At 37.5% G+C, this 27333-nt stretch overlaps 1 protein-coding gene across 1 annotated transcript in view; it reads right to left on the reverse strand.

The window, feature by feature from the left end:
- The window catches only part of ABI3BP (ABI family member 3 binding protein), a gene marked incomplete at its 5' end in the record, with an annotated part of 259565 nt that overhangs the window by 91876 nt on the left and 140356 nt on the right, over positions 1 to 27333 (reverse strand). Inside the window, 18 exons of the mRNA XM_081086424.1 lie at positions 2465 to 2548; positions 2804 to 2863; positions 4145 to 4231; positions 5025 to 5057; positions 5356 to 5490; positions 6308 to 6367; positions 8197 to 8244; positions 8946 to 9020; positions 10252 to 10299; positions 10726 to 10806; positions 11457 to 11504; positions 12599 to 12640; positions 16087 to 16161; positions 16971 to 17042; positions 17962 to 18021; positions 18818 to 18892; positions 19435 to 19509; positions 21168 to 21233. Coding sequence (XP_080942550.1) covers positions 2465 to 2548; positions 2804 to 2863; positions 4145 to 4231; positions 5025 to 5057; positions 5356 to 5490; positions 6308 to 6367; positions 8197 to 8244; positions 8946 to 9020; positions 10252 to 10299; positions 10726 to 10806; positions 11457 to 11504; positions 12599 to 12640; positions 16087 to 16161; positions 16971 to 17042; positions 17962 to 18021; positions 18818 to 18892; positions 19435 to 19509; positions 21168 to 21233 — 1224 coding nt within the window. The remainder of the gene's footprint in view (positions 1 to 2464; positions 2549 to 2803; positions 2864 to 4144; positions 4232 to 5024; positions 5058 to 5355; positions 5491 to 6307; positions 6368 to 8196; positions 8245 to 8945; positions 9021 to 10251; positions 10300 to 10725; positions 10807 to 11456; positions 11505 to 12598; positions 12641 to 16086; positions 16162 to 16970; positions 17043 to 17961; positions 18022 to 18817; positions 18893 to 19434; positions 19510 to 21167; positions 21234 to 27333) is intronic.

A 27333-nucleotide genomic window follows, 5' to 3' on the forward strand; every position in this document is an offset into this window, starting at 1 on the left:
CGTTCAGTTACTTTAAAGTTTATGGTTCTGCAAATTATAGAGTTGTAAAAAAATCTTGAAGTTTTCCGAACCTTGATAGATTTTCTTGAGTTGCAGGAAATGGATCTTTCTAGCATAAAAAAATTATCCTACTATGTTACTGTGTCTTCTTTTGTTATTGAAGATGGGTGTGTGTGTGTGTGTACACAAAATTAACATAAAAATGAAGTTATTAATTCAGGGAGTCAGATTGGTATTTAACACATTATCCTAGAGTTCCCTGACTACATTTAAAATTTTAAGAATCATTTCTTTTTAAAAAATATATATTTTTATTGGTTTCAGAGAGGAAGGGTGAGAGAGAGATAGAAACATCAATGATGAGAGAGAATTATTGATTGGCTTCCTCCTGCATGCCCCTTACTGGGGCTTGAGCCCACAACACAGGCATGTGCCCTTGACCAGAATAGAACCCAGGACTCTTCAGTCTGCAGGCCGATGCTCTATCCACTGAGCAAAACCAGCTAGGGCAAGAATCATTTCTAAACTATGGTGGAGAGTAAGGGAGAGTCAGATTAACCATAAGGATGGAGCTTGCCATTTAAACTTATCAGCCTTAATCATATTATCTGTTAGACAATCCTCTAAAAACACACTACCCAAATGTTAACAAAACAACAACAGCAACAAAAAAAACCAGGCAGATAAAAAGGTATATGTACAAAGAATGTATAAAGAAACTTTCCTATTCCTTGTTAGCATAGACAGAGACCAGGCATTTATGTAATTTACCTTAACAAAGCACTCTGGTTAATCTAAAAACATAAGGTGGCATGAAAAAATGTTAAAGAACTGTACAGGACAAGAATCTATCCCAAACTAGATTTAGGCACGGCTTGCTTAAGAACAAGAGGTAACTTGTTCAGCTCATAAGTTGAAGAATTTAGTTGAATGGAAACGAAGTGGAACAAGTTTGACAATGAGCAAAGCAAGCACTTGCTGAAGGTCAAAAAGTGGCATTGCCAAATGCTGTCCCTGGAGCCTCTTTTATAGGAGTCAATGGTTCCAGGACAAGAGTAGGAGCTGACCAAAAAGAAGAACAATAAAACAATGAAATGGTAAACATTTATATCATCTCAGAACATTCATTTCAAAAAGAATTGTACCGCAGTAATCATGTGTCTAGAGTACAAAGCAAACACTACCAACCCTCTGAGCGGAGGGGTAATGGCATCTCTGCACTCAGGTATTGATGTACCACTTTGAGACCATCTTTGTACTCAGATAACTATCCCTATGAAGTGCCCCTGGAGATTCTCACTCACTTTGGTAATCCTAGTCTAAGTAATGCACCAAAGTAGGCCATACCTATCATGCTGAAAACTCATCTTTGAAAGAAACCACCAGGATAGTTAAAGAACCGCGTAAGGGGCACCCATTCAGGCTGAGGTAGCAGGGTATCTATCAGTCTGTCCAGTGCTTAGGGAAAGCTGGACCACACATGGATACTGATGATTCTTATGAAATCCAAACTCCCAAAGCCAACATTCAAAATCCCTTTTCAACTGGCCCAATGGGCTCATTTATCTGCTGTAATCTCAATGAAATGCCCAATCAACACTTAGAAGCCTTTGCCTCCTCTCACTGGCTTCTACACATGCCCTTCCTTTCTGTACTTCTTCATCCCCTCCCCCCCCCCCCCCCCCCGCAAACTATGCCTCCTACACCAAATCTTGTCCATGGCTTGTTTTCAAACAGCCCATGAGAGCAAAAAAATTGTTTTTATTCCCTATTTTAAGTTGTAAGAAAAAAGGGAAAAAAGAAAAATAGGCAACAAAGACTATATAACCACCAAAGCCCCCAAGTATTTATTATCTAGCTCTTTGGAAAAAAAAAATGTTTGCTAACTCTGGCCCTAGATCCTTACTATGACTTTTTAAAAGTTTTGTTTTTATTGATTTTGATTTTATTTTAAAGAGAGAGGGAGGGTGAGGAATAGAGAGATAGAAACATACATGAGAGAGAAATGTCATTGATTAGATGCCTCCTGCACACCCCTGGGGATCGAGCCCCCAACCCAGGGATGTGCTCCAACTGGGAATCAAACCAGTGTCCTCTTAGTTTCCTGGCTGATGCTCATCCACTGACCCACACTGTCAGGTGGTCCTTACTATGATTTACACAACCTTTATAGTTACCAAGAAATAATTTCCTATTTGTCCAAACGTATGTTGTTTTGTAGATGTTTCAGTCCATGATACAATTTCAATATTTAAAGGATGAGTAGAAACAAATAAGAAATCAAATAGACGATTCAGATTCACAACGTACAGGGAATTTGGCTACCACCTAAGACCTCTCCAACCGTGTCCTCAAGCCTACTGTGGAGTGGAGGCAGCTGCTGACCCTGCCTTGTCCCTTCCCTTTCTCTGGACCCCACAGGGATGGGCTGCCAGGATTCCTTATCCAGGATCTATGCATTTACCTAGTTCGGTCTGAGGAGCTTCAGGACTTGGTGTGGTTTTAGGTTTGGGACGTGGATGGTGAGTTTGTTCAGGCACTTTGGGAGCTAAAGGAAGAAAATCTCTGGTTAATAGACTGTTTTTATTTGATAAGCTGAGAATAGGATTATGCTTGTTACATTTGGCCTTCTTAAAACAAATGAGTTGTTTTAATACTCTTCAGTATATTAAGAAATAATTGAATGACAATGGAGGATGACACAGAAGTCCTGGGAAGCAGAAAGATCCATGGTTGTGAGGGTGATGAAATGGGTTGAAATGAACAGGAAAAGCAGATGCTGGTGAACATAATGTGTCATTACCTAGTGTTATTCCAGGAGCTTCGGTTCTAGGAACAACTGGTTCAAAGATTGTGGCAGGAACTGATCAAAAACAATGAAAGGAACCAAAGAGATTTTTGTGAATTCATGAAATGTCAGAAAATTCATCTTGCCAATAAAAATAATGTTTCTAAGGGAGAGGCGAGGGGGAGGGACAAGATGGATTACACAAAGCTTTAACACCAAGAGGTAGGAACTATGGGGGTGGGAGATAAAGTGGGGTGGGGAGCAGGGGGTCACCCTAGTCTACCTACCACACATACAACAGAGAGCCTAAAGGAAGCTGAGACTATACTCACTAAGAGACTAATCCTTAGTGAAAACAATGAAATTTAATATAATTAAGATGAGGAACAACCTCTCAGTTTGTGGTATCATATTAACCTAGGCATTTTCAGTTCTAAAAAAGCCGACTGGATCAAATGTAAGCTCCTGAGTAAACATCCCAGACTTCCCTTATATATATAATTGATTTCAAAGAGGAGAGATATAAAATTGATTTCAGAGAGGAAGGGAGAGGAAGAGGGAGATAGAAACACCAATGATGAGAGAGAATCATTGATTGGCTGCCTCTTGCACGCCCCCTACTGGGGATAAAGCCCAGAACCTGGGCATGTGCCCTTGACTGAAATCAAACCCAGGACCCTTCAGGCCACAGGCTGAAGCTCTATCCACTGAGGCAAACTGGCTAGGGCCCAGACTCCCCCTTAATCCATTCCATGAGCCCATTTAACAGGATGGCATCAACACGTCATCCTCTGCCAGCTTCAACATATTCCCTGCTTGTCTGCCAATAGTCCAAATTCTGTACTGATTTCTTTCTAATTATCCTGGATTTTTCCCTGTTCCAAATGCTCCCCACACTCCTAGCATATAGTAATTGCACCATTTGAGAAGTTATTTACATCATATAAACATGACACCTTATGTCATTTTCTACTGGTTTATACAGGAACAGCTTTTGTTTACAGCTATAGTACAAACTGATTGGGGAAATAAAACTTACTTCCTACTTCTGATGTATCTCACAGCTGCTACTATGGTCATGGGGGTTTAGAAGGGATTAATGAAAATAGTTGAATTGATTGCATAGGTTCATACTTTCCTGAGCAAGCTTTAACATGAGTGGACTCAAATAGCAAAAGGTACATTGATGGAGAAGATCCCCACGCAGGAGGCATGGGGTGCTCAGGTCATGTTCTCCTAACCAGTAGCTTTTACTCTTAATAGATACATAGGACCTATATCAATTATGTGCACAGAATTTAGGATCCCAACTTGAGTGACTGTTTGGATTCTTTAAATGAGAAACCACATATTTACCCAGTGGAATCTGAGGTACTTCTGGATAGGGTGTGGTTTTTTTAAGTTTGGGACGTGGACGACGGGGTCTCCTTGTTGTTGTTGGAGCTGAAGGAAGAAAAATTAGTATTAACATAGAGCTGATGGCTCCAGAAACTCTGAATAGGATGATAAAACGTAACTCTAAGCTTTCTAAAACTTGTCAGAATTTCTTTAGGTGGAGAAAACTGTTACTTGGGTTTGAGATTTTCTCCTTTAGTATATTAATAGGTTTTCATTTATAATTAAGGGTTCTCCAGAGATTAAAAATTACATTAAAATTATGTTTAAGAAATAAATATGGCAAACTCTCATTTTCTTGAAATGCCCTTAATCCAAAAGTGATTACAAATCACTGCTAAACTATGATGGTGTGAGAGGAGTTCAAACCACCCTATATTCACTTATAATAATTTAAAATGATTGGGCTTGGACACTTTTTACACTTGGTAATTTACTAGAATATAGTACACAAAATTCACTGCAACATCAACAAAGTAAAAAAAAAAAGTTATGCAGAACTTGAATGTAAAAAGTGAGATACTTAGAGAAACTTCATGGTACTACAATTGATCCTGTACTGGTGGTCTCAATAAGGGTCATATAGATAATCACATTTGGACCTCAGCTCTCACAAACAGTACTATTTAAACAGAGATGCAATTTCAAACTGGGATGTGGAGAAGACAGCTGTCCTGAATTAAGTCCATGCCCATTTCTGTTAGAAAGAGAGCTGTTTAGATTTTAAGATGAATACTGTAGTAGGATGACACATTTTGATGTCATCATCTATATAGCACCATAGATAAGTTTGACAATGAATAGGAAAAAGCTCTTGCTGAAGGACATAAAGAATCGTTACCTAAAGGTGTCCCAGGAGTGACAGGTTCAATGTCTGTAGCAAGAAATGATCAAAAGTACTTTTAAAAAGAAACGTTAAACACAGGAGAAAAGTTATGAAATTCTCTTGAAAATGAACTTTGTCAGAATCACAGAGAAAAATGTAATTCAGTGGTCAGAGAAGTAAATAAATACACAGGTACCAAGAAGATACCAGCCCTGTAAGGAAGTCACAGGTGTCTGCTAGGGCCTTCACCCTTAAAGGTCACAGAGGTAATTTGGAGGCAATTTAAACTGTCATCCCAGAATCACATCCAAGGAGGTTCCACAGGCACCAGGAGCCATATATTTACCTAGTGCGGTCGCAGGTGCCTCTGGGCTGGGCGTGGTTTCATGTTTGGGATGTTTGGGAGGTTTCGAAGGTTTGGGACGTTTTGAAGGTTTTGGACGTGGAGGACGTATTCTTGGTCGTTTTGATGTTTTTGGAGCTGAAGAAAGGAAACTGGTTAATATCAAATAACTCCAGAAACTAAAAAAGGGTTTATACATGGTTCTAGGTTTTCTAAAATTTTGCTAGATTTTTTTTGAGTCTTGAGAAATTTTCCTCTTTATTTCAAAAAATTTCTTTGCCATACATATGCAAAAAAAAAATACTTTTAGGGGGGGCTCCTAACATTTATTTTGAAAAAGTCTGTATAACATTATTTGAATAACCTGAAACCATTATTGTTATTGTTGGTGTCAGATTTTCAACGATGACCCTGAGCAAGGAAAGTCAGAGCGCAGCATGTGCTTATCAGGTTAGAGAGGGACCCCAGCTCACCAGCTTCTGGGGGACTTTACTTAGATAATACTTCAGTTAGGCCTACACCCCATGAAACATGATTGGGAAAAGCACATTTCATTACCTAACATCCTTGGTAGACAACAAAGGTACCCTGCATATTTTATAACAACTTTCTGTTGATGTACACTGAGTTATAAATGATGTTTATGGGGCAGAATTGTATTTGAAATTCAGCTTTATCACCGAGCACTGGGCAGAATCACAGGCTCTGTAAAGTATTAATAAAGCTGGATAGAACGGCAGGTAGATGCTTTTCATTAGCTGCAAACAGGCTTATATTCTAACCAAGTGACTTGTTTTAGACATCTTCAGTACAAAGCGAGGGATCTAGTGGAATGACAAGAGAGGATGATGAGATAAATCCTAGGAAAGAGAAAGGCCCCTGACCAAGATAGTAATGGAATAGGCTAGACAATGAGCAGAAAATGCACTTGCTTCAAGACGTAGAAGGTCATTACCTAATGTTGTCCAGGGAGCCTCAGTTCTCAGACTTTCAGGTTCAATGTCTGTGGCAGGAACTGACCAAAAGCAATACAATGAGCAATGGGGATTAAGAAACACAGGGAAAAAATTACTTTGAAAATAAGTCTTCTTAGCTCTGTAATGTTTAAAAAGCAGTTCTGAACTCTGGAAAAATAGTATTTGTTCTCCAATAACTGGCTGTACTCTGGTATCCATTTATCTCACAAGATAGTCATACTCTTTGCATTTTGCATCCTTATGAGGCCAATGAAAAGTTCTTTTTTTGTGTGTTTAATTACCTGATTCCAACTATACTGGAAACTTGCCCTCCCTACTCCACCCCCCCTTCCCCAATCAGATAATTTGTTGTCTGATATGTATTTTAAATTACTCTGAAAATGTATTATGAAAATCTCTGTTTGTATCTGAAACCCTTTTACCATCATTCTTGATATATGTTTTGAGGAATATTGGTAGTGAGGAGAATTTTTAAAAATCTTAGTCAGTCTGTTTATCAGAGATCTGTGGCAGTTATACAAAAGATAAACTTTTGACTTTCTCCAGAATAAATGTGATGCATTTTCTTACTGTTTCTTATTTATTCATTTATTTCAAATGGATAATTAGGAGATAATTATTCAAGTGAGAAGAAGAGATGATTAAGAAAAAATTCTGAAAAGCAATAATTCAATTTTTTGTCTGGATAAATAGGATACCTAGAATTCTGAAATGATTAAATTATGCATAGAGATGAAGTTAGGATTTAGTACCTCTCTTGTTTTAAATTCTGTAATGATTAAATTATGCATAGATATGAAATTAAGATTTATTGACTCCCTAGTTTTATTTTATTTTTTTTCAATTTTTTTTAATTTTTATTTATTTATTTTTAATATATTTTATTGATTTTCCACAGAGAGGAAGGGAGAGGGATAGAGAGTTAGAAACATCGATGAGAGAGAAATATCGATCAGCCGCCTCCTGCACACCCCGCACTGGGGATGTGCCCGCAACCAAGGTACATGCCCTTGACCGGAATCGAACCTGGGACCTTTCAGTCCACAGGCCGACGCTCTATCCACTGAGCAAAACCGGTTTCGGCTGACTCCCTAGTTTTAAATTAGTTTCTATTTTTCATTAAATTCAGCAGATTAAATGTATCATTAAAACATTTTTATCACTAAAAACCCTGTAAGCAATTATATGAAGATTGCTTTTTATTGACTGTCCAAGACATATAGCACTGAGTTAGGTTAAGCCACATCTGAGAACATTTTCTGAACTAATGGAAAACATGGCAGACAGAAAAGAGAGAGAAAGCGAGAATAACAGGATGAAAACCATATTCAAAACTGACTGCCTTCAAACAAAAAAGGGGAATCCTTATTTTGTTTGGAATTCAGCACCATCAGCTTAATTTTTCAACAGAAAATTGACATTCATTCAAGTTGTGTTTGAATAGTATGGAATCAAAGAAGCAAGAGATTTTCCGAGGAAGAAATAATTATGTATTGTGTCAAGCCCCAACCAGCTTTTTCATTGATCCCCTCCCACATTTATAAATTATACACATAAAAACAGAAATCTCAAACATGTCCTGGTTTAAAGGATGGATGGAGAGAGCCCCTGTGACTCCTGACAGCGCCAAGGGCCGGAAGCAATCTGAATGCCTCCTAAGGTGACCCAGGAAAGAGTAACCTCAGGGGTTGTCAGCGGAGCAGCAGATGCCAGATGGCCTCCCAATGTTAAAAAGGTCCCTAACAACGTTGGAAATGAGTGAAAAAGATGGTGAATAACCGTTTACATAAGAGAACACAGAGAACGACAGAGATGAGAGGAGCACGCTCAGAGAAGCACTGACAAGAAGGAAGACAGCCATCATTACCTAAGGTTCTGGAAGGAGCTCCAGCCCCCAATGTAACAGGCTCGAAGCCTGCAGCACGAGAAACAAACAGATAAAAATGAAAAGCAGTAAGTCTAAACTTCCAGGTGATCGCTGATGCTTAATTCAGAGGCTAGAGAACCTGATATAAATTCAAAAGTGATATAAATTGACTTCTTGACAGGCTTCATGAGAGATGCTCTTAGTAAGTTAGAATTTTATACTCATGGGAATCTTAGGAGAAATTTTCAATTGCAAAACAGTTGAATTTCCAGGACTGTTATATAAACATCCCCTTATTTGGTAGGAAATCGCTCAGTAAATAGTGGCTGTTTAAAATGTCAATAAGGTATTTGAGAGGAGGCCAAGCTCTGATTCTGTGCCCACAAAGGAAGAACGCAGTGCTAGCCTCCCAAGTGCTGCCTGGCGGTGGCTGCTCACCACGCTTTCCGAAATGGTCCAGATACAGAAAACCAGGCTCCCATTCGTGACACACACAGACTCAGAAAACAACGCCTACAAACTCCTTAAGGAAACAGCAGCTGTCAGTATCAGTTGTAAAATGTACTAATTTCCCACACATTGATTTGTTCATTTAACACAACATTAGCGTGACTACTTTGAGACAACGATGAACAAAGTCATGGTGCTTGGGTTGCTATGTTTTATGTGATATAACAAACTGTAAGCATTTTCAGCTACATTCCCAAAGAAAGAGCTCCTTAAACCAAAGCATTGGAACTTATGTTTACCGGATTTAGTTGATGGCGTATCTGGTTTTGCTGTGGTTTGGGGTTTAGGAAGTAATTGCTTTGGTGGTTTTGAATCTGAAGGAAAAAAGGTGTTATAATTAGTGTCATAGCAGAGCTGTGAATGTCAAGATTAATGTTACTGACACAAAGTTTTCCTAGTTATAAATCAAGGCACTGAAAGTAGTGGCTAGCCGGCTGGGTTTGAGGTACGTCTGGTCTATGTGTGGTTTAGGGTCTTTTGGATGGTTCTGATGCTAAAGAAAAAAGTATTAAAATTAACATAATGGTCCTGGCTGTAACTGTCAGAATTAAGGACAAATTAAGGAGCAAATATACTAAATAATTTCAGTGATATCCAGCAAAATTAGCTCCTAGGTTGTGGGAAGAATGGGAAATATGTCCAAAAGAAAAAACTCCAGGAAATGCTCAACATGTGTCTTTGAGCAAAAATAATGAGAACTGTAATAAGACTTCTTTTTTACATAAGTAATTTCAAATGTGATAAGTATAATAGTTCTATTTCTTAATTGATTTTTTTCAGTATAAAAATAATATGGTAGAAATTTGAAACTTGCTTAGTAGGGGACCTGGGAAATAATCTTTAACACTTGAAATTTATACAATGTTACATGGCTACTGATTTCTGGAATTTTCTAAAGTAAAGTAGTGACAGATTTATTGTGAATGATGAGAACTTACAATGAAATAATTATCATCAACAGCATTAGTACTAAAAACAATAAAACCAGCTTGGGACATCTAATGTTCTCAAGTTACAGACCATCCTATTTTTACATTGGATCGTAGACCAAGGATAGTATTTGTCCTTCTAATTATCAAAACATACTCAAAAAATTTTTTTTCAAAGAAACAAAAAAGCTGAAGAAGCCATTATTTCATGCAGCTTTTAAAAAGAAAGAATGTCAAACAAGTTGAATGAGTAAATCAATGAAATGATAATGAGGGCACTGAAATGAAATTTTGCCATTTGTCAAGTTCAGGATGCACACAGAAGCCTCTGTCTGGGAGACTAGATGGTCTTTTCACCACAAGGACACATGGGATGGAAAGGCAGAGGGTTAGTGAAAAACCAGGAAGTTGTGTCCAAGGCCACAGAGCTTCCTTAAACAAGCACACAGGATTCTTCTAGAAGTCTCCTATCATCGGGTTCTTCAGACCCAGATAGGACACTGAGGGGACGCATGGAATGAAACTGTGGTGATCTGGCAGAAGTGCAGTCATGCCTGGTGGAGAGTAGGAAAAGCAAAGTGACAACATGAGAGCAGTTGGAGGGGAGTAGAATTACCGACTGTGGGCACCCAGAGCTCCGGCTGTACCGTAGCAGGTTGCAGAGCTACAGAAGTGAAAAATCAAAAAGAATAATTACATCAAGAAGCAGCACCTTGAGGAAGGAAACATTACTCCTCAATCTTTACTTAACCTGTGTGCTCTTTTTGGGTGTGATTCTCCCTTTTATTTTCCCCTTTCCCTCCTCTTCTCCCACAGCTCATCTGCCATGAATATGCATCCTCCGTAAGATATTAGGGTGCCCTACTTTAATAATACACTTAGTGAGTCAGCTTACTATTGTGTGTACCTGTAAATATAAATGTGTATATTCATGTGACATGAATATGGAAGGTTAGTACAGATACTTAAATATAAACATCAACTACGGTGGTTCCTAAAGTCCAGCAACGTAGGTAGTAGATAGCTACTATATCAGACACTGTCATATTCTACTTTCTGTGTTAATTGAAACCCTCAACATCACATTTACCAGGTTTGGACTTGGGCACATCTGGACTACGTGTGGTTTTAGGACGGGGGCGACGACCTGGTCGTTTGGTCTTTGGTGGAGCTGAAGAAAGAAAATTAGCTAGTTAATACAGGACAAACAATTTTACATATACCTTACAAGCACATTTAAACTCTTCGATTTATTGTGGATATGTACCTTTCTGTTTTGCACCTTTCTATCATTAAATAATAAATGAATCCTTAATTATATTTTTTTTGGCCAGTTAAATGAATCTTCAAGTATATTTTTTTTGGACAAAGATTTGTAAACAATCACTGTTCAAGAGATCCCTTGTTCATCCATTTTGAGATGGGAAAACCTAGAACTCTGTATAACTTAGAGAAAATAGTCTCATAAAAATTTTGAAAGTGCTTGTTCAATAGGAACATGAGAAAAGTTATGTTTAAAAAGCCAATAGGGGTAACAATTAAAATTTCTTTGGCCTAAGATTCAAAAGAAAAAGTTTTGCACTTAGCATTAAAAAAATCTGCAAATCAGCAAGATGTATTTTGAATTCAGAAATTATTTCAGGGAAGGTATATTTTAAAATTGAGCTATAGTTTATAAAACTATAGATTAAAAATGTTTCTCTGGGAGTAAGAATAGAAAACACACACAAAAATGAATATGAATGGATTAATGCATTAATATGAGCCTATTAATAAAGCCACCAGCAGCCCGGAAAAGAGGTCACTCAGTAACTGCATTACCTAATGTTGTTGTTGAAGGTTTGGTTTCCAGTGTTCCAGGTTCTAAGGCTGCATGAAACATCATCAAAAAAGAATCAAGATCAAAGAAAAAATGATTAATATGAAATATTAATATGAAATACATATGAAAAATGTTTAATTTTTAATTACTAAGTTGAACAAATATAAATGATGAAAAATTTAGCCACATAAAAATTCCCTTTTTTATTTAAATTGATCTCTGTGCTTTTAGACAAAATGAACAAAAATATAGCCAGTGAGTTAAGTTTGGAAAGAGAACTGGAAAGAAAAAGGTACAATTCTTATTTGGAATATGTGAATGCAATAAAGTAACCAACCATTCGTGTCACGAAGGAAAATATGGGTAATTGGCTAAGATGGCACCAGCAGAACACAGTATTTGCTTTCCTGAAGAAAAAGAAGCTATAACATTAGGGTTAGTGTTTATATTTCTCTCTTTTAATGAATTTCCTAGTGACATATCAGGATATTTAGATCTGGAAAGACCATAATGTCTTTCAAGAAAATCTGCAAATGTTGGAGTTTCGAAAAGGAAGAAAAACACCTCCAAATGTGAAAGCAAAACATGTCCTAGGAAAGCCATGGTCCTCTCCAGGTTAAAAGCAGCTCAGGGCACATTCCTCAAATATATGGAAGGACAATAAAGCATGTAAAATAAAAATGAAAAGAATGTGTCAAATCAAAGTCAGTATGGCTGTCATGCTACCTCAGAACCTCTGCTTTGTTGAGCACAGGCAGAGAGTTTATCTTCTGGCAAAAATGGCTGAAAGAAAGAGCTAAAGGATGATGAAGAAATAATTTTTTTATTTTTTAAATCTCTTTTTTAAAGATATTTGTATTCATTTTTAGAGAGAAGGAAGGGAGAGGGAGAGAGCGAGCGAGAGAGAGAAACATTGATGTGAGGCTGCCTGTCCCCTTAGCAGGGACCAAGCCTACAATTTGGGCCGGTAATTGAACCAGTGATCTCTTTACCTCTTGGTTCATGGGATGATGCCCAACCAACAGAGCCACACCAGCCATGGCAAAATAAATTTTTAAAAAGCCAGAATTAAGGACAAAGTTGAAGATAGAGGTTGTAAAAAAGAGAGATAATTCTTTTTCACTAACGAAAACTTCATTACCTATTGTTGACTGTGATGGTGTTGGAGTCAGAGGTTCTGGGGCTGCAATAAAAGCAAGTATTATCAAAGGCAATGCTGAAGAGCACCATCTAAGACAGAAACTAAATGTCCTTTAGTAGAAAAAGTATTCTCTCATTGATGAGCAATCAGGTTCTCCTGGCTTAACAACCGTAAAGCTCAACACCCACATCCTCTCCGCAAACCACAATGAAAGTAAGAATTGAGATTTCTATATCTTTTGGTAGATTTTTAGCTATTGTATTTACTACACAACATTCTGAAACTGTTTCTAGTGCTTGAGGAGATACTCCATTAAAGGGAGGTCAGGCAGCTCTGAAAGGTTGCATGGAGCTCCTCTCCACCGGCCATGTTGCTCCCATGCAGGACCGTCAGGTTGGGCCAAGGAAGAAGGAACAGACTCATTAGACCTGTACCTGTGTCTGAGTTCTGTTCTTTTTGGATGATTTTCAGTTTGGCTGGATCTGGCATTATTTTATAAAAAAAAAATCAAACTTATGGTCTAAAAAGAAACCAAAATGCTCATATGATGTTCTCCATGTTTGTTAGCAGTATTGCTGGTGAAAAAATTGATTCACTTATAAAATTTAGTCCATTTTGGTTAGTAAACCAGCAGAAGTCAAAAGGCAGTCTTAGATTTCATTGAAATGCTGAAAAAATTGAATAACAGTATCATTTAAATATTCTATCAGACAACAAATCCTCAATGTCATTCAAATTGGGAGAGAGAGAGAGAGAGAGAGAGAGAGAGAGAGAGAGAGAGAGAGTCCTCAATGTTTCAGATTCTACAGGAGAAAAGGAAAAAAACAGTAAGCACCAATACATTAAATATAATAAATATTTTTAAAGGATCCACATCTGAAAATAGTAACCAACAAAAATTCTTCTGAAACTTCGAGGTTGTAATTCATGTTTTAATTTCTACAAAGGTACCTTCTAAAAGAGTGAAAATGTAAGTAAAATTTGCTGCTCACAGCATTTTTAAGACTTTACAAAGATTAAAGAATACTGTCTTTTAAATTTGTAAAGAAAAATCTGCATTTTTGAACTCTTGGCAGGCGCAGACCACATAGGTATGTATTCCTATCAATTAAGCTTCCAATTCACCTCCATATAAAAAAAGTCAGTGTTTATTAAAAAACAAATACATGTTCTGATGAGTTCCTCTATTGACACTATTTAGGTGTTGTAGATAAAGATATAGAAATGTTCCATAAAAAAACTGAGTGGCAGGCAAATAACTACACCACTCACATCAACACAACACAAAGAAATACACACCTTTCTCATGGATTTGTGGCTAGCAAAGAGAACAATGTACAATTCCATCCACCACACCTGTAGTTAATTGGAGTACTCTCCCATTTTTTAGTGTTAAAAGTTGAAGAATGGAATGTCAAAGATTAACTGTGAAAGAAACAATTCTTATTAGATGAGGTAGACAAGAAGAGACAGAGTAGATGGCTGGGATTTTCAAGAAAGCACTGGATTCTGCTTACGAAACAAGCCAAAACCAATGGTGGTTTTTACTTGTTAGTTTAACCACCAGGGAAAACCAAAGGAAAAGCAGCCTGCATGGAAAGTGAAATGGAAAAAAAGAGAGTGAGGAGAGGGCTGGGGAAGGCAATGAATCACTCAAATCAAACAGCTTTTGGTGGTTTATTTGCTCTCCTGAACCTTGGCTAGAAACAGAAATTTTCAGCAGAGCTATAACGGTGGCCTGCCCTAAAGTAAAAATAAATAAATTCTTTTAAAAAGCTAAAACACAAGCAACAGTTTTCAGACATTCAGTCATTACTCTGTGTTGTGTGTTGCCTCAGTGTCAACTTGAGTTGGCATACATTTTGGTACAGATTCTGAAGTGGCTATACTTGCTGTTAGGGGGAAAAATGTGGCTATTCTTAAGTGATTAGGAGGTAGAAATGAAAGGAACATAAACGCATTAAGCTTCCAAATAATTTTCTACACTTTAAAAGGAAATGTCAAATTAAGAAGTCTCTGCTCAAATACCTTAGAATAATAAGAACACACCCTCCAATTCTTATTTGTATTAATGTACTGCCTGTCAGAAAACTTTTTAGAAACCACTGAAGTTAATAATGTAAATTACCTTGTGTAAATTACAATTAACATTTGGAGGCATTTTTTGATGTTTTCAAATTTTAATTGGTAATAACAGAAATAATTAGATTGGAGAAATATTCATTTAAATTTGGTGACCCAAACATACAGTAATGTTTCTCATACAGTCTGCTTGGTAATAGTCTTCTATGCAAATATAACATAAATGTAATAGTTACTATCGTAATCTAAAGTCCTCCAAGCATATTTAAAAATAAATGTAGGTGAAACCCTTCTTGCATATAGCTGTCTGTGTTTTTTTATTTTAAACTTGTAGAGCTCTTGAGTATCATGAGCTATGCCTCTTTCTCCAAATAGCCTCCCTGAGTAAGAATGCATCATTCCATGTCCTGACTTGGAGACCTCACCCATGGTCATACTCCCTTAATCCCTAATTTTCTTCATTCTGAGACCTACACTGCCTCTTTAAAGGGGGTCATTAGAATTCTTTTTCTGAGCAGTTACTTTTTCTTCCTTATGCATTTCATTGCAAAAAATAAAGCTTGCTCACTAAAGCAGAAAATCACTTGCTTTAATAACTGCTTTGTAAACATAAATTTATGAAAAATCCATTGAACATTACAGTGAGAAATATATTCTTCCCAGAGCTAAGGATTTAAAATTTAGATGAAAGTGATGAGTAGTGACAGAGATCCATACATATCAATCATGTAACTCAACATGTAAACTATTGTATATATTCTGGATAGAAAGTGATGAAGATTTGGTCCTTTAATATGTCCCACAATCCTTATGTAGGGAATTATCTTTGTCTTAAATTTTATGGAATAACCCCTCCCGGTAAAAGAGCAAAACATCCTTTTCTTCAGGAAAACACCCTTAATATCTCCTGAGAAGTAAGCAGAAGTCAGTGCTCAGAAATCAGCCCCAGGAGAGAGAGACGTCATGGAGCATCAGGGAGACACACACTTTTTAGCCTGCAAACTAAGAAGCGTCAAACAAGGCAGAGTTCTTAGGGGATGGAACACTCTTCCTTTCCAGCTGAAAGGCGATTGCTCAGTTCATAGAGTTCCAGTCAACGTTGGCACCGGAAACTATTTCATAGTCCTAGACAAGGCAGTCCTCAATCATGTACATCATTCTATGTCTGTGTTTTCTCTGTGAAGGTCATGAGCATAATGCTCCTCCACATAGCTCAGAGCAGCGCTGTGATAACATCAGAGGGGCTGGTTATAATGAGAGCATTTCATTGCATTTTTGCACTTTTCATGGCAAAATGTGTCAAACACCAAAATACAAATCAGAAGTTCTTGCTCCAAAGAGTGGCATAAAACAACTTTTCAATCCTACTCTTGGAATATTAAAAAAAAAAAAATCAGGGTAATTACCAGGTTTGACGTGTGTCACTTCTGGGCTCAGAGGGATTTTAGGTTTCAAAGAAATAAATTGTGTTTTACTGGGAGCTGGAAAAATAAAGAAACAAAAAGAATCAACAAACAAATCCATTTTTAGACATTTTAGTGTCTAAAACTACAAAGGAAAACCTATACTTTAAGTGGAATGAGCCCATCCTCTTGGGAGATTTTGGAAATAGTCCATTAAAAGAGTATTTCAAGAGCAGCATTTAATGGAAATACAGTGATAAATTTTCATCTGGTTTGAAAAAACATTTATAGAGTATATTTGACCTAAAGAAATAGCACTGCTACTAAGTAGTCATAATAACTACACAAAGACAGTGTGATTTTAATCCATGCTTTAAAAAAATCAGTGTAATCATTTTGTGCTCCTATTTCATATTCCTCAGTTACATCTAAGTCTTTAAGCACCAGAAAAAGATATATTTTAAAATTAATATTTACTGATAGATATGCTATGATCTGCAGCATAAAGAAATTCTACTAATACCATAATAGTCATTTTTCCAAATGCAGTCTAAAGTTGAAATTAAGGGCTTTATGAAAAAACAAACAAACAACAACTGTGTGTAAGACCCAACTTCAGATACAATGATTGGATGGAAGATGAGAAAGAAGCAGTGGTTTTATAGCTTTCCAAAGCATAGGGTGATGTACAAGGTTGTATTCAGATCCACTTACTATAGGGCCAGCTATCCAAAACCATGAAAGCCATAGTCGATGTGCTACATGAGATACTCGGTACTGCTGCAACGAGCCCCTTAGAATACTGACTGAGACATTACATGAAAGCTGGGGCCCTGGATTTCCCATGGTGACAAGAAGTAAGACACCCACTAAGGACATATCATTACCCAGTGTGGTCCATGTAGGTTCAGGGCTCATAGAAAGTTTAGAAGTAGTTGTTCCAGGACTTTTGGTTCTTTCTGGTGATGGAAAGGAAAGAGATATTATGATATCCTAGAGACAATAAAAAGATGTCCTCCAAAGAGGAACTGAATGACATGTTAAAATCCTGCCACAGCTAGTAGTCAGTGTTTATAAAGTATGCAGTGAGTAAGCATTTTGGAAAAGAATTTTCAAACTCAGTCAAAATGATATAGACTATAATAAAACCACTGTACTTGGAGTACAAAGGACTAAGCAAAACCCAGTTGTTGAGTATGATTCTGAGTGTGTTATTTGACAATGAGGAAAATCACCTCCAGGCGGATAAGCTGCCTCCACCACCCAAACTCTGTGCCTGAAAATAATGCTGTTCCCCACTGCTTTTCCTTTGCCCAAATCCTACACAGATGTTGAAGCTTGCATCCTCAACTCTTACTTTCTTTTTCTGACCTTCTACATGAGTATTAGTCTCACAAGTAGATTATATGATCTTATGTTGTTCTCTCATTGCTTATGATACATTATCTTCATAAGATCATAAGCCATTGGAAAACTGGGATCATGTCCTTCCATCTCAGCCATTGCCCTGGGGAAAAACTGAAAGCATAGTAGGCACCCAAAACCAAGAACTGTCACCTTATAAAGACTTAGAGACGGCATACCAAGAAAAAGAATTATACTATATTTCTCACTCTACCGTGTGATAGCCAGTCTTGTGTCTAGGTTTACACCAAAATTCACATGCAAGAACACCACTTACATAATTTTTAATAAAAGTTTATCAGAAAGTATTGACTCCTGTTATTCATTATCATTAATTATTCATCTTCAGTTAGCTTCAGATTTTGTAAAGAAACTTTAACCTGCAGAATCATGTCACTTATTTTTATGGCAAGGAGATGGATATTATCCTTTTGGAATTAAATATCCTGAAAGGTTAAAGAGACATTTGTTTACCAGGCTTGGTTCTTGGTGGTTTGGGCCTGAGGCGTCGTTTAGGTGTAGTTTGCAGGGGAGCTGAAAGAAGATTTAAAATAGCTTTCAGAAATGATTTTCCTCAGGTTAAAGTGTAAATTTGTAAACTTCTTGAGTGCCAGGACTGCTTTATGTTTCTTTGTATCCCTAGAATGCCCAGCACTGTGCCTTATTCACAGCAGGTGCTCAATAAAGGTGCTGATTGGGCCAAAGGAATTAATTTTCTACGTGAGAACTCTTCAGTTAAATGTCCTACAAAGTGAGCACCTTTGGAGAATCTGAGAACAGATGGTGCAATTTAAGAACTCAAAAGATGATTTACCAAACAGCTGGGGAGAAACACAAATAAACTATTTGGGTTTTAGAGAATAGAAAGTCCAGGACTTCTTTAATTCGGTAGCATTTTACTAACCTTACCAGGAAATAATGAACTTCATTATCCCTATAATTTTATATTTTAAAATGAGGTTGTGTTACCTGTCTTTTGCCCATTTTTCTTCATCATGCTCAGGACTGCAGAGCTCTCTTGGGGCTCTTTATACTTGGACTACTTTGAGAAAAAGTCTCTTACCTCATGGTATGTGAGTGCGCTAATTAGGAGGGAATATATTTAAAATAATTATCATCTATAATCCTGCTGCTATTTTCTGGTTGGAGAATTTGAAAGTATAGCCAAAAAATAAGAATTCTTCACAATATCTACTAGTACACAATGTCATGGTAGGGAATGAAGAGAAGTGTTTACCACTGAAAATATTCTGAAAGGAGCAACATGACTGATTTTTTTGAATTGATCTGTTCTTTCAAAGTAAACAACTATACAAATGTCATTAGTTACCAGGTGTTGTAGGCTGCATTTCAGGACTGGTAATGATTTCCAGTTTTTGAGGAATAAATGGCGTTTCACTTGGAGCTGAAAATACAAACACCCCACCCCACCAAATAATTCCAGTTAAAATGAGGTATTTTAGGAGTTTTCACATGCTTTCAGCTGGTGTTACAAAGCACATGCTACAAGTACATGATTAAGGATGAAAATGCAGGTAGTCTTCAAAGCTGATGAATGAAATAATAATGTAAAGTCAGGGAAAGGTCGGAGTGATAATTGTTCAGTAGCTGACTCCAGGCAGACTCAATGCAGGAAAGAGAGATGATACAGGCCACAAACACATGAGATGGGTGATATGGATGATGAAAGTATCCATGCAGTTTTCAAAACTTTTCATTCCTTTAGGGATGGAAAAATATCATCTATTACAGTACAAAGAAAAAAAGAGACCAAAATGAAACACGAGATGCCTGCATTATAGGGGGGAAAAAGTACATATATTCAGAAATAGGAAAGAAATAATGATTAGATGTGATGGAAAGAAATGGTCATTTGGAAGGAAGGCATTCACATGGATTTTTCTTTTGATGGAAAACAAAGCACGATTTTTCTGTTAAAAACATTACCCAGTGTTGCCCTTGGCTGTTCAAGAGTTCTAGAAGTTTTAGGTGGGACAGAATCCAGAAATGGATCCGTTGTTGCTGTTGGAATAAATGTCAACATTTACAAAAGCAGTAGAAGGCCCAAGGAATAAAATACAAATTCATGAGTAATAAATTTTGCCCCATATAGGAAAAAAATATCAAGAACACTTGAGAATTTAGGCCAATCACATGATCTCACTCATTTGTGGAATATAATGAACAACATAAACTGGTGAATAAAAACAGATCCAGAGACAGAGAAGCATTGATCAGACCATCAAACCTCAGAGGGAAGGTAGGGGAGGGTAGGAGTAAGGGGGAGAGATCAACCAAAGGACTTATATGCAAGCATATAGGCCTAACCAATGGACACAGACAACAAGGGGGGTGGTGAGGGAAGGGTATCAGTGGGAGGGATGGTGGGTAATGTGGGGATAAGGACACATATGTAATAACTTAATCAATAAAGAAATTTTAAAAAAGAACACTTGAGAGATTTCTGACCAACATTTTTAAATGAGTGGTTCATTAGAATTTAAATATGAGCTCACTTTAAAGAATATATATATTTTAAACATCAGAAGTCATGACAAAACAGTGTCTCATATACCCAACTTATTTTCAGCAGATTTTGCTGGCTTCTTCTCTCTGTTCCTTAACTACTAATTGAACCCACCTTTAGCATTCTATTTCATTTTTAAAAATTTTCTGCTGTTTAAAATTACTCACTTTTATTTATGACACAAATAATGCTGAGATAAAGCTACACAAAGAGAAAGTCTCAGACATATATGCATGCCTGGTAGAGACCAGTCTTATTCACTTTAAATGTTCTGCAGGACCAAGCTTAGTAGGTGCTTAGTATACACTTGCCAAGAGGAACTAGTGGACTGAGTTAAATTCACCGTAGCTGCATCAGTAAGTGAATGCCAAAAATTAGACCCACCTGAACTTCTATCCTATATAATAAAAGACTAATATGCAAATTGTTCCCTTGACCAGGAGTTCAACTAGGAGTTCGATCAGGGGCTGGGCCAGCGGCCAACCACCAGTGGCCACTCCCCCCAGCCGGCCCCACCCCATAGGCAGGCCAGCGGACCCCACCCATGCACTAATTCTTACACCAGGCCTCTAGTAGATAAATGAATAGCATGATCGTGCTCCATAGCACGATTTCTCACCTCAGCAGTATTGACATTTAGGGCTGGGTGATTCTTTGTTGTAGGGGCCTGTTCTCTGCATTGTAGGGATTTAGCAGCATCTCTGACCCCTATTCACTGGATGTGTCAGTAGCACCTCCTCCAGCTGTGACAAACAAAAATGTCTCTAGACATTTCCAAATCCCCTGGGAACAGAGGAGAGCAAAATCACCCCCACTGGAGAACCACTGCTCCAGAGAAAACTCTCTAGGATTCTAAAACCTTTTTAGAATGATGCTGAACAACAGAGCAATAGACCATTACCTTCCTTTGCCTCAGTAGCAAGCAAACCTATCTGCATCTCCCACTTGTGGGAGCCTGTTTACTCATGGATGCAAACAACTAATCACTCAGCGAGAGAGGGTAGCATCGTCTCCCTGACACGGATTGCCATTTCTTTTGCTGCAGAGCTCTGGAGAGTGTACTATTTCATTCAGCAAAAATTAAAGAGAGAACTAGGTGCAGTATTGTCAGAACACATGGAATCAGAGGAAAGAATTGAGAGGTTGGGTATACCTGGGTGGGGCTCTGATATTCCAGGCTCATCTGACGTTGTAGGGCTTGAGAAAACGTCATAAGCTGCTTTAAAGGAAAAGGTAAAACAAAAGAGATAATGTTAATTTTGACTGAAAAGATTTCACCACATATTTTAGTAATGGTCTTGTCACTACAGTGTAAGCAGTCGCTAACACTTACTGTAGTCCCTCTTGACCTGAACTAAAGGTCTCTGTGCAGCGAGCCTGACACCAGCCTCGGGCTGATGTGTGCATAGTGCTGTATATTTACAGTAAAGTGGTACCAGCTCTAAATCAAAGAGCTCCCAAGAATATAAACGTAAACGAAGTCAGAATGGAGAGATTTCCAAAGAAGGAAACAACATTCACATAGAGACTCTTTGCACAAAGTCTACTGCTTCGTCTTTCCGCTGAGTAAACATTTCCATCATGCTACCTTAACATTCGGACAGCACTTTACAATTTGCACAGCGCTCTCTCATACATACATTTATTTAACTGACTTAACACCCCTGAGAAATAGGTGAGGTAGACTTTATTCCCACTTCATAGATAAGGATATTATCTCTATTTCCTAGACAATGCAGCGGAGATTCACAATGGTGATACATCTGCCAGTGGTCACACACGGGATTGTCCAGTGCAGCATATTTTTCACTGCATTCACAGGGCCAGGAACGGTGGTGCTAAGACCCAGCACTCTATCCCTTGCACTCTTGTTCTTGCCCCTTTAACTGGAGGCAGCCTTCTTTCTCTGTTCCTCCATTAAGCCAAGAACCCCTCTATAATCTAAGTGGATTTAAAGATAACATTTATATTCTACATGAAATAAAGAAAGCAGGGTGATCTTAAAAACAAAGGTTGGTTTTAAAGCAAGGGTCACTTTTATGTTCACATAAGAGTTGAATCTGTAAGCAAAAACAGGACCAAAATACAAATGTCCTTTCTTCTGCACCAAGAGCTGTCACTACGATAATGACAGGTGTACAGAAGCTTGAATTGTGAGGTAGACTTTCCTTTCCTTGCCCCTTCAAAAAGGCTGTACAGAAGTAAACTAGGAAGGTGGGGGGAGCTCATGGGAAAATTCTCTCAGGGGGTTACTTGTAATTCAATGACAGTGTAATGATTTGAACCACCCCTAGTTGAAGCTGTAAGAAAGATAGTACCAGACCCTGTGACACACTCTGATATTCGGATTGGACAGTTTATATCGTACCACATACTAAAGAGGCAGGCGATAATTTCAGCTTGTGGAGGTGAGTCTATTGCTTTGCAAAATCTTAAAAAACAACAACAAATAAATAACCAGTAAGAACAGCACTCAGAATATTATGGGTTAAAATGTGCAAACAATCTGAGCGTAAGTACATTACATCTTTAGTGTAGCTACAACGTTAAAGGGTCAGAGAAGAAAGACGAATCTTTCAAAGGACAGAAAAGCTGGCAGTTGCTGATTTTAGTCTTGCTTTAAGCCAATTTCATGGAACCATCGAAGTCAGCTCTAGCTACCACTACATAAAGTAAGAAACCTTGACCAACTTGTATTTCGCCCTCTCATACTAGGAGAGAAATTATGAATTAGTAGCTTGACTTATTTATATTGGTACTTTTGAAATATACAACTGTCCTTATGTTATCCTAAGTCCCACATTTTCCTTTTATCTCCTGACAATGGCCCACCTTTCTTACAGTCTGTAATTTTGTCCCACAGGTCGATGCTTATTCACCCTCTCTCTATTTCTTTTCCATACTTGTAATTTCCTTCTAGTCTGGAGTTCCCAAGCCTGGCTGCTACCTTCTTTGGCTTATTCTCAGAAGGCACTCCCCTGGGAGGAAGCCCCTTCCCATCATTCCTGGGCAACGGTGGCCCCCATCTGGAAGCTCTCAATGGTCAGGGACCTCTTACTTCCAAACATTTTCTCAAATATGGTCCAAGATGAAAATAACACATTTGCCAGCAGACTTGGCCCTTCATATTTCTATTTCTGGAGTTTTTGAGAATTGAGTAGTAAATAACAGGAGTGCTAAAATCACACAAACATCATTTGGTGGAAGTTTTACATTGTGTGGGCTGCCTTGAGAAGCACACCACCACCTCAGATCATTCAGGGGTTAAACAAGATTTTTTTTTTACTCTGAAGTAATAGATGCCAGAGGAGAGGATAGCGTTGAAATGAAGGTCCCTAAAAACCAACTGCTCTTGCTTTTTTACAAAACTCTTATATATGTACTCCTATACCAGAGCAAAATGCATGGCATGGTCAGCCACTGCAGGTTTTTAAAAGGCTACAAAACTGACAAATAGCTAAGAATTAGGGGTGAATCCCTCTGTTTTTTAGACACTTTATGTTCTGTCATGCATTATTGTTTGGAGGCAAGTATCTTGCCACCAATGTTCACTTAGTGGATGAAATGCTCCAGCCATCTGGCATTAAGCACTATCTCTCACCTATACATGAGACCAAGGGTTGGAGGAGAAATCTAATGTGTTTAAGAAGTAGTTTAATTCAAATGTTACAATGAGCAATACTAGTTTCTTTTGAAATACAGTAATGACTTATGATCATGATAGCTAAGTTTTACTCTTCTATTTTTCAGATAAAAATATTATAGTATGAGATAAGCCATACTACCATTTGCTCATAACTTCCTAAAGCCATATTGTTAATTGTGCTTTGTTATTTGTATATTTTTAATTAAAAAAACCGATTAGATGAAAATTCCATAATAAAAATGCTATGATCTTGCTCTGGAAACATATAATGGCAACACTGACAAGGTATTTTCCAATTATCAAGAATTTATCAGTTTGTTTTATTCAAGTAGCATTAATATTAATAACTATGTGAAAGACAGTCATCAGTAGGATAGAAATTGTGACTGTCATGCTCATTATGTGCTCCAAGGTTATTTCCCCAAAGCCTGGTACAAAGCAGAGACTAAACAGAGTTAATGTACAGATGCCCATTACAATAAACAAGTAACAATGAGTTTGACAGTTGGGTAGCTTATGCTCTTAGTAAAGATGAGTGAGAATAAATGAACAGGTTCTTTAATTATTCTATGATACACATACATGTGCACACAAATCTTATTCTCTACTACACAATCATGTGCTTGTGTGGCCATACCCTGCCATGGAAATAGAATCATAAAAATATACATGAAGAGGCAATGGGATATATGCACCCCTATGTTCATAGAAGCATACTTTACAATAGCTGAGATTTGGAAACAGCCTAAGTGACCATCAGCAGATGAGTGGATTAGAAAACTGTGGTACATCTACACAATGGAATACTACGCTGCTGTAAAAAGGAAGACATTTTTACCATTTGCAATAGCATGGATGGAACTGGAGAGCATTATGCTAAGCGAAATAAGCCAGTCAGAGAAAGAGAAAATATCACATGATCTCACTCATTTGTGGAACATAATGAACAACATAAACTGATAAACAAAAATAGAATCAGAGTCATAGAAGCATGGAACAGACTGTACAACCTATGAGGAAAGGTGAGGGATGAGGGGGGTAAGAGATCAACCAAAAGATTTCTATGCATTCATATGAGCATAACCAATGGACACAGACAGTAGGGGGATGAGTGCATGTACTGAGGGGTGGGGGTGTCCGGGGAGAGGTCAATGGGGGGGAAAAAGAAGAATTATGTAATACTTTAAACAATAAATACTTTTTTAAAATAGATGCAATGGGAAAATAGAACAGGATTATAAAAAAAATAGCTGATGAGAAAAACATTTATATAAACACCACACACAGAGTTCTCAGTATCATTTCAATAAATAAATAATGCTATTTTCAATTCATAGGAAAATAAAATACCTTTCTAATTAAACCTGAAATTTGTGAAAATATGGTCTGCAAAAAAAATATGCTCATGAAGTAAAGTCAAAGGCTGAGGTTATAAATCTGTAAGAGGCCACAGGAAATCTGCAAACCATCTACTACACTTGAATTCTATTTTCTTGCTCTCGAAGCATCAACACCACCACCACTCATTCCTACTTTTTCTCCTCTCTAGGGCTTAATCCAGTTGGGCAGGCCAGATCTATGATAATCAACACCAGACAGGTGGGCAATAAGATCCAAAAGTAGAGTTCAACCTCTTTTCAGGCACCCTGAGCAAACCACCTGGGTCAAAATGTTCTATCTAGTAGAGGACTCCTCCGGCATACTGACCAGTTCAATTTTCAAGTCTTTAAGTAATTGATGGAGCTTAAGCGCATATAGGAATTTACTACAGCTCTACAAAGTACTAAAAGCATTAAACATTGAAAATAATTAGTGATAAACTCTTAAAGGTAGCTCTCTTTAATGGAGGCTAATGAAAAGACTGGGGTCTACCATCCTCAGTTCTAACGATAAAGGGAGGCCCCTAAAGATAACCATTTATTGTCCCAGGGGAAATAGTTTTTCCAGAAGTCACTGTCTTAGTCACAGCACAATTGGAGGGAAAATCAGTTTGTCTGGACGCTGTGGGCGAAGAACAGACAGGAGAATTTTCTAGATGAAAATAAACTCATTGAATCACCCTGGGATTATATAAAAAAATTTTATTTTATTTGGGCTTTAAATCCCTCCTGGTACTAAATGATGATCTTTTAAGAGGATAATCAAAGAGATTAAGGAGCCTTAACACTGATGGCATTATCAAGCTAGAAACAGAAAGTTGATTTCCATCCGCCCCCTCAAACCATACCAGGGCTTTAGAAATCATGCCCATATCCCATCTGAGGGATGGTCAATACATGGCATTTATGCTGCTTCTCTCAACTCTGATGCCCACAGAAAACACAGAAAGTTGTCTTGGCATCAATTTTACTCCCTGAGCCTACGCAGGGTCTGAGCCCAGTTCACAGAATGATACAGGCTGCCACTCTAACTGAACAGAATGGCCAAGGGATAACAATTTACCAGCCATGCTGTGAGCCTAATATGACATCAGACCATTCCCACGGGGTTGCAAGGTTCTCCTAATACCATAGCACACGTCCTTTCCATTCTCCCTAAAAAAAAATTTTCACAGGTGAAATGAAGACCCAATAATCATTTGATACGCTCATATGTATATAAGCTTAACAGTGTTTTTTCTTTTCTCTTCCTTCTTTTCATTAATTAAATAATTTATTGTTATTATTATTAAGCATCTATAGCAATTCAGGAAATTTGAGTGATGGGAAGGGGATGCAAGACTCTTGCGTTCAATGCAAGAGTCTGCTGTAGTAAGAAAATGGTAGCAGGATACCCCTTATGTACTGTGAATTAGATGAAGTGATTATACATTATTTCTAAAACATAACAACCCAATGAAAAAAATATATATTATTTCCCTTTAACAATGGGAAACCTGAGGATCTAAGAGGTTAGATTACTGTCTACCACCACTTAAATAATAAATAGTTGAGCTGGTTATTAACCCAGCTCTGTCTCATCCTATAGCTCACAGATTAGAGGTCACATTCACATTGAGAATAATCTTCAGGGACTGGCTAGCCTTCCTTACAGACCACTTGCTCTTTCTTAAAAAATCTAGAAGGTCCGTGGCTCTAATAAAAATATTTTATTTTCTCTGTTGCACTATTCTGTGAAAATTTCAAAGCAAACTATCTGACATCATTTCACTTTTAACATGGAGTGGTTCATTGTAGAGATTCAGAAAGAAATGAATGAGAATCTAGTTTTTGCTCCTCTACCTATTCAAAGGCAAGTCTCTTACATATCTTCTTAAAATAAAATAACTCTCTTTGCTTCCAGGGACTTCTGAAAGATCAATGTGATGGTATAAATACAACTCTTTGAATCTCTTAATAGAAAACTGCCAAGTATATACAAAATTATATTATTCCAATGAAGAAGTAATGCAACAAGTACATGCATATATGTGCAGTGCACAATTCAGTAGGGTGTGGGTGTGGGTGTGGGTGGGGTTGGAAAGTACTGAGAGCTTTTCTGGAACTCACTCTGTAATAGCACAGAAATCATAGTCAACTGGCTAGCTTCCAATAGAATATAGACCAATTCTATTTATCATCAGAGAGACTGACTTCTCAGAATGATTATCACAAGCACTAAAATATTTCTAAAATGTGGTCAACTTCCTTCTAATACAGACTTTATAAACAAGTTGGCATTCTGGCATGTAATT

The sequence above is a fragment of the Myotis nattereri genome (genome assembly GCF_964212035.1).
Source record: "Myotis nattereri genome assembly, chromosome: 3".
NCBI classification, from domain to species: Eukaryota; Metazoa; Chordata; class Mammalia; order Chiroptera; family Vespertilionidae; genus Myotis; species Myotis nattereri.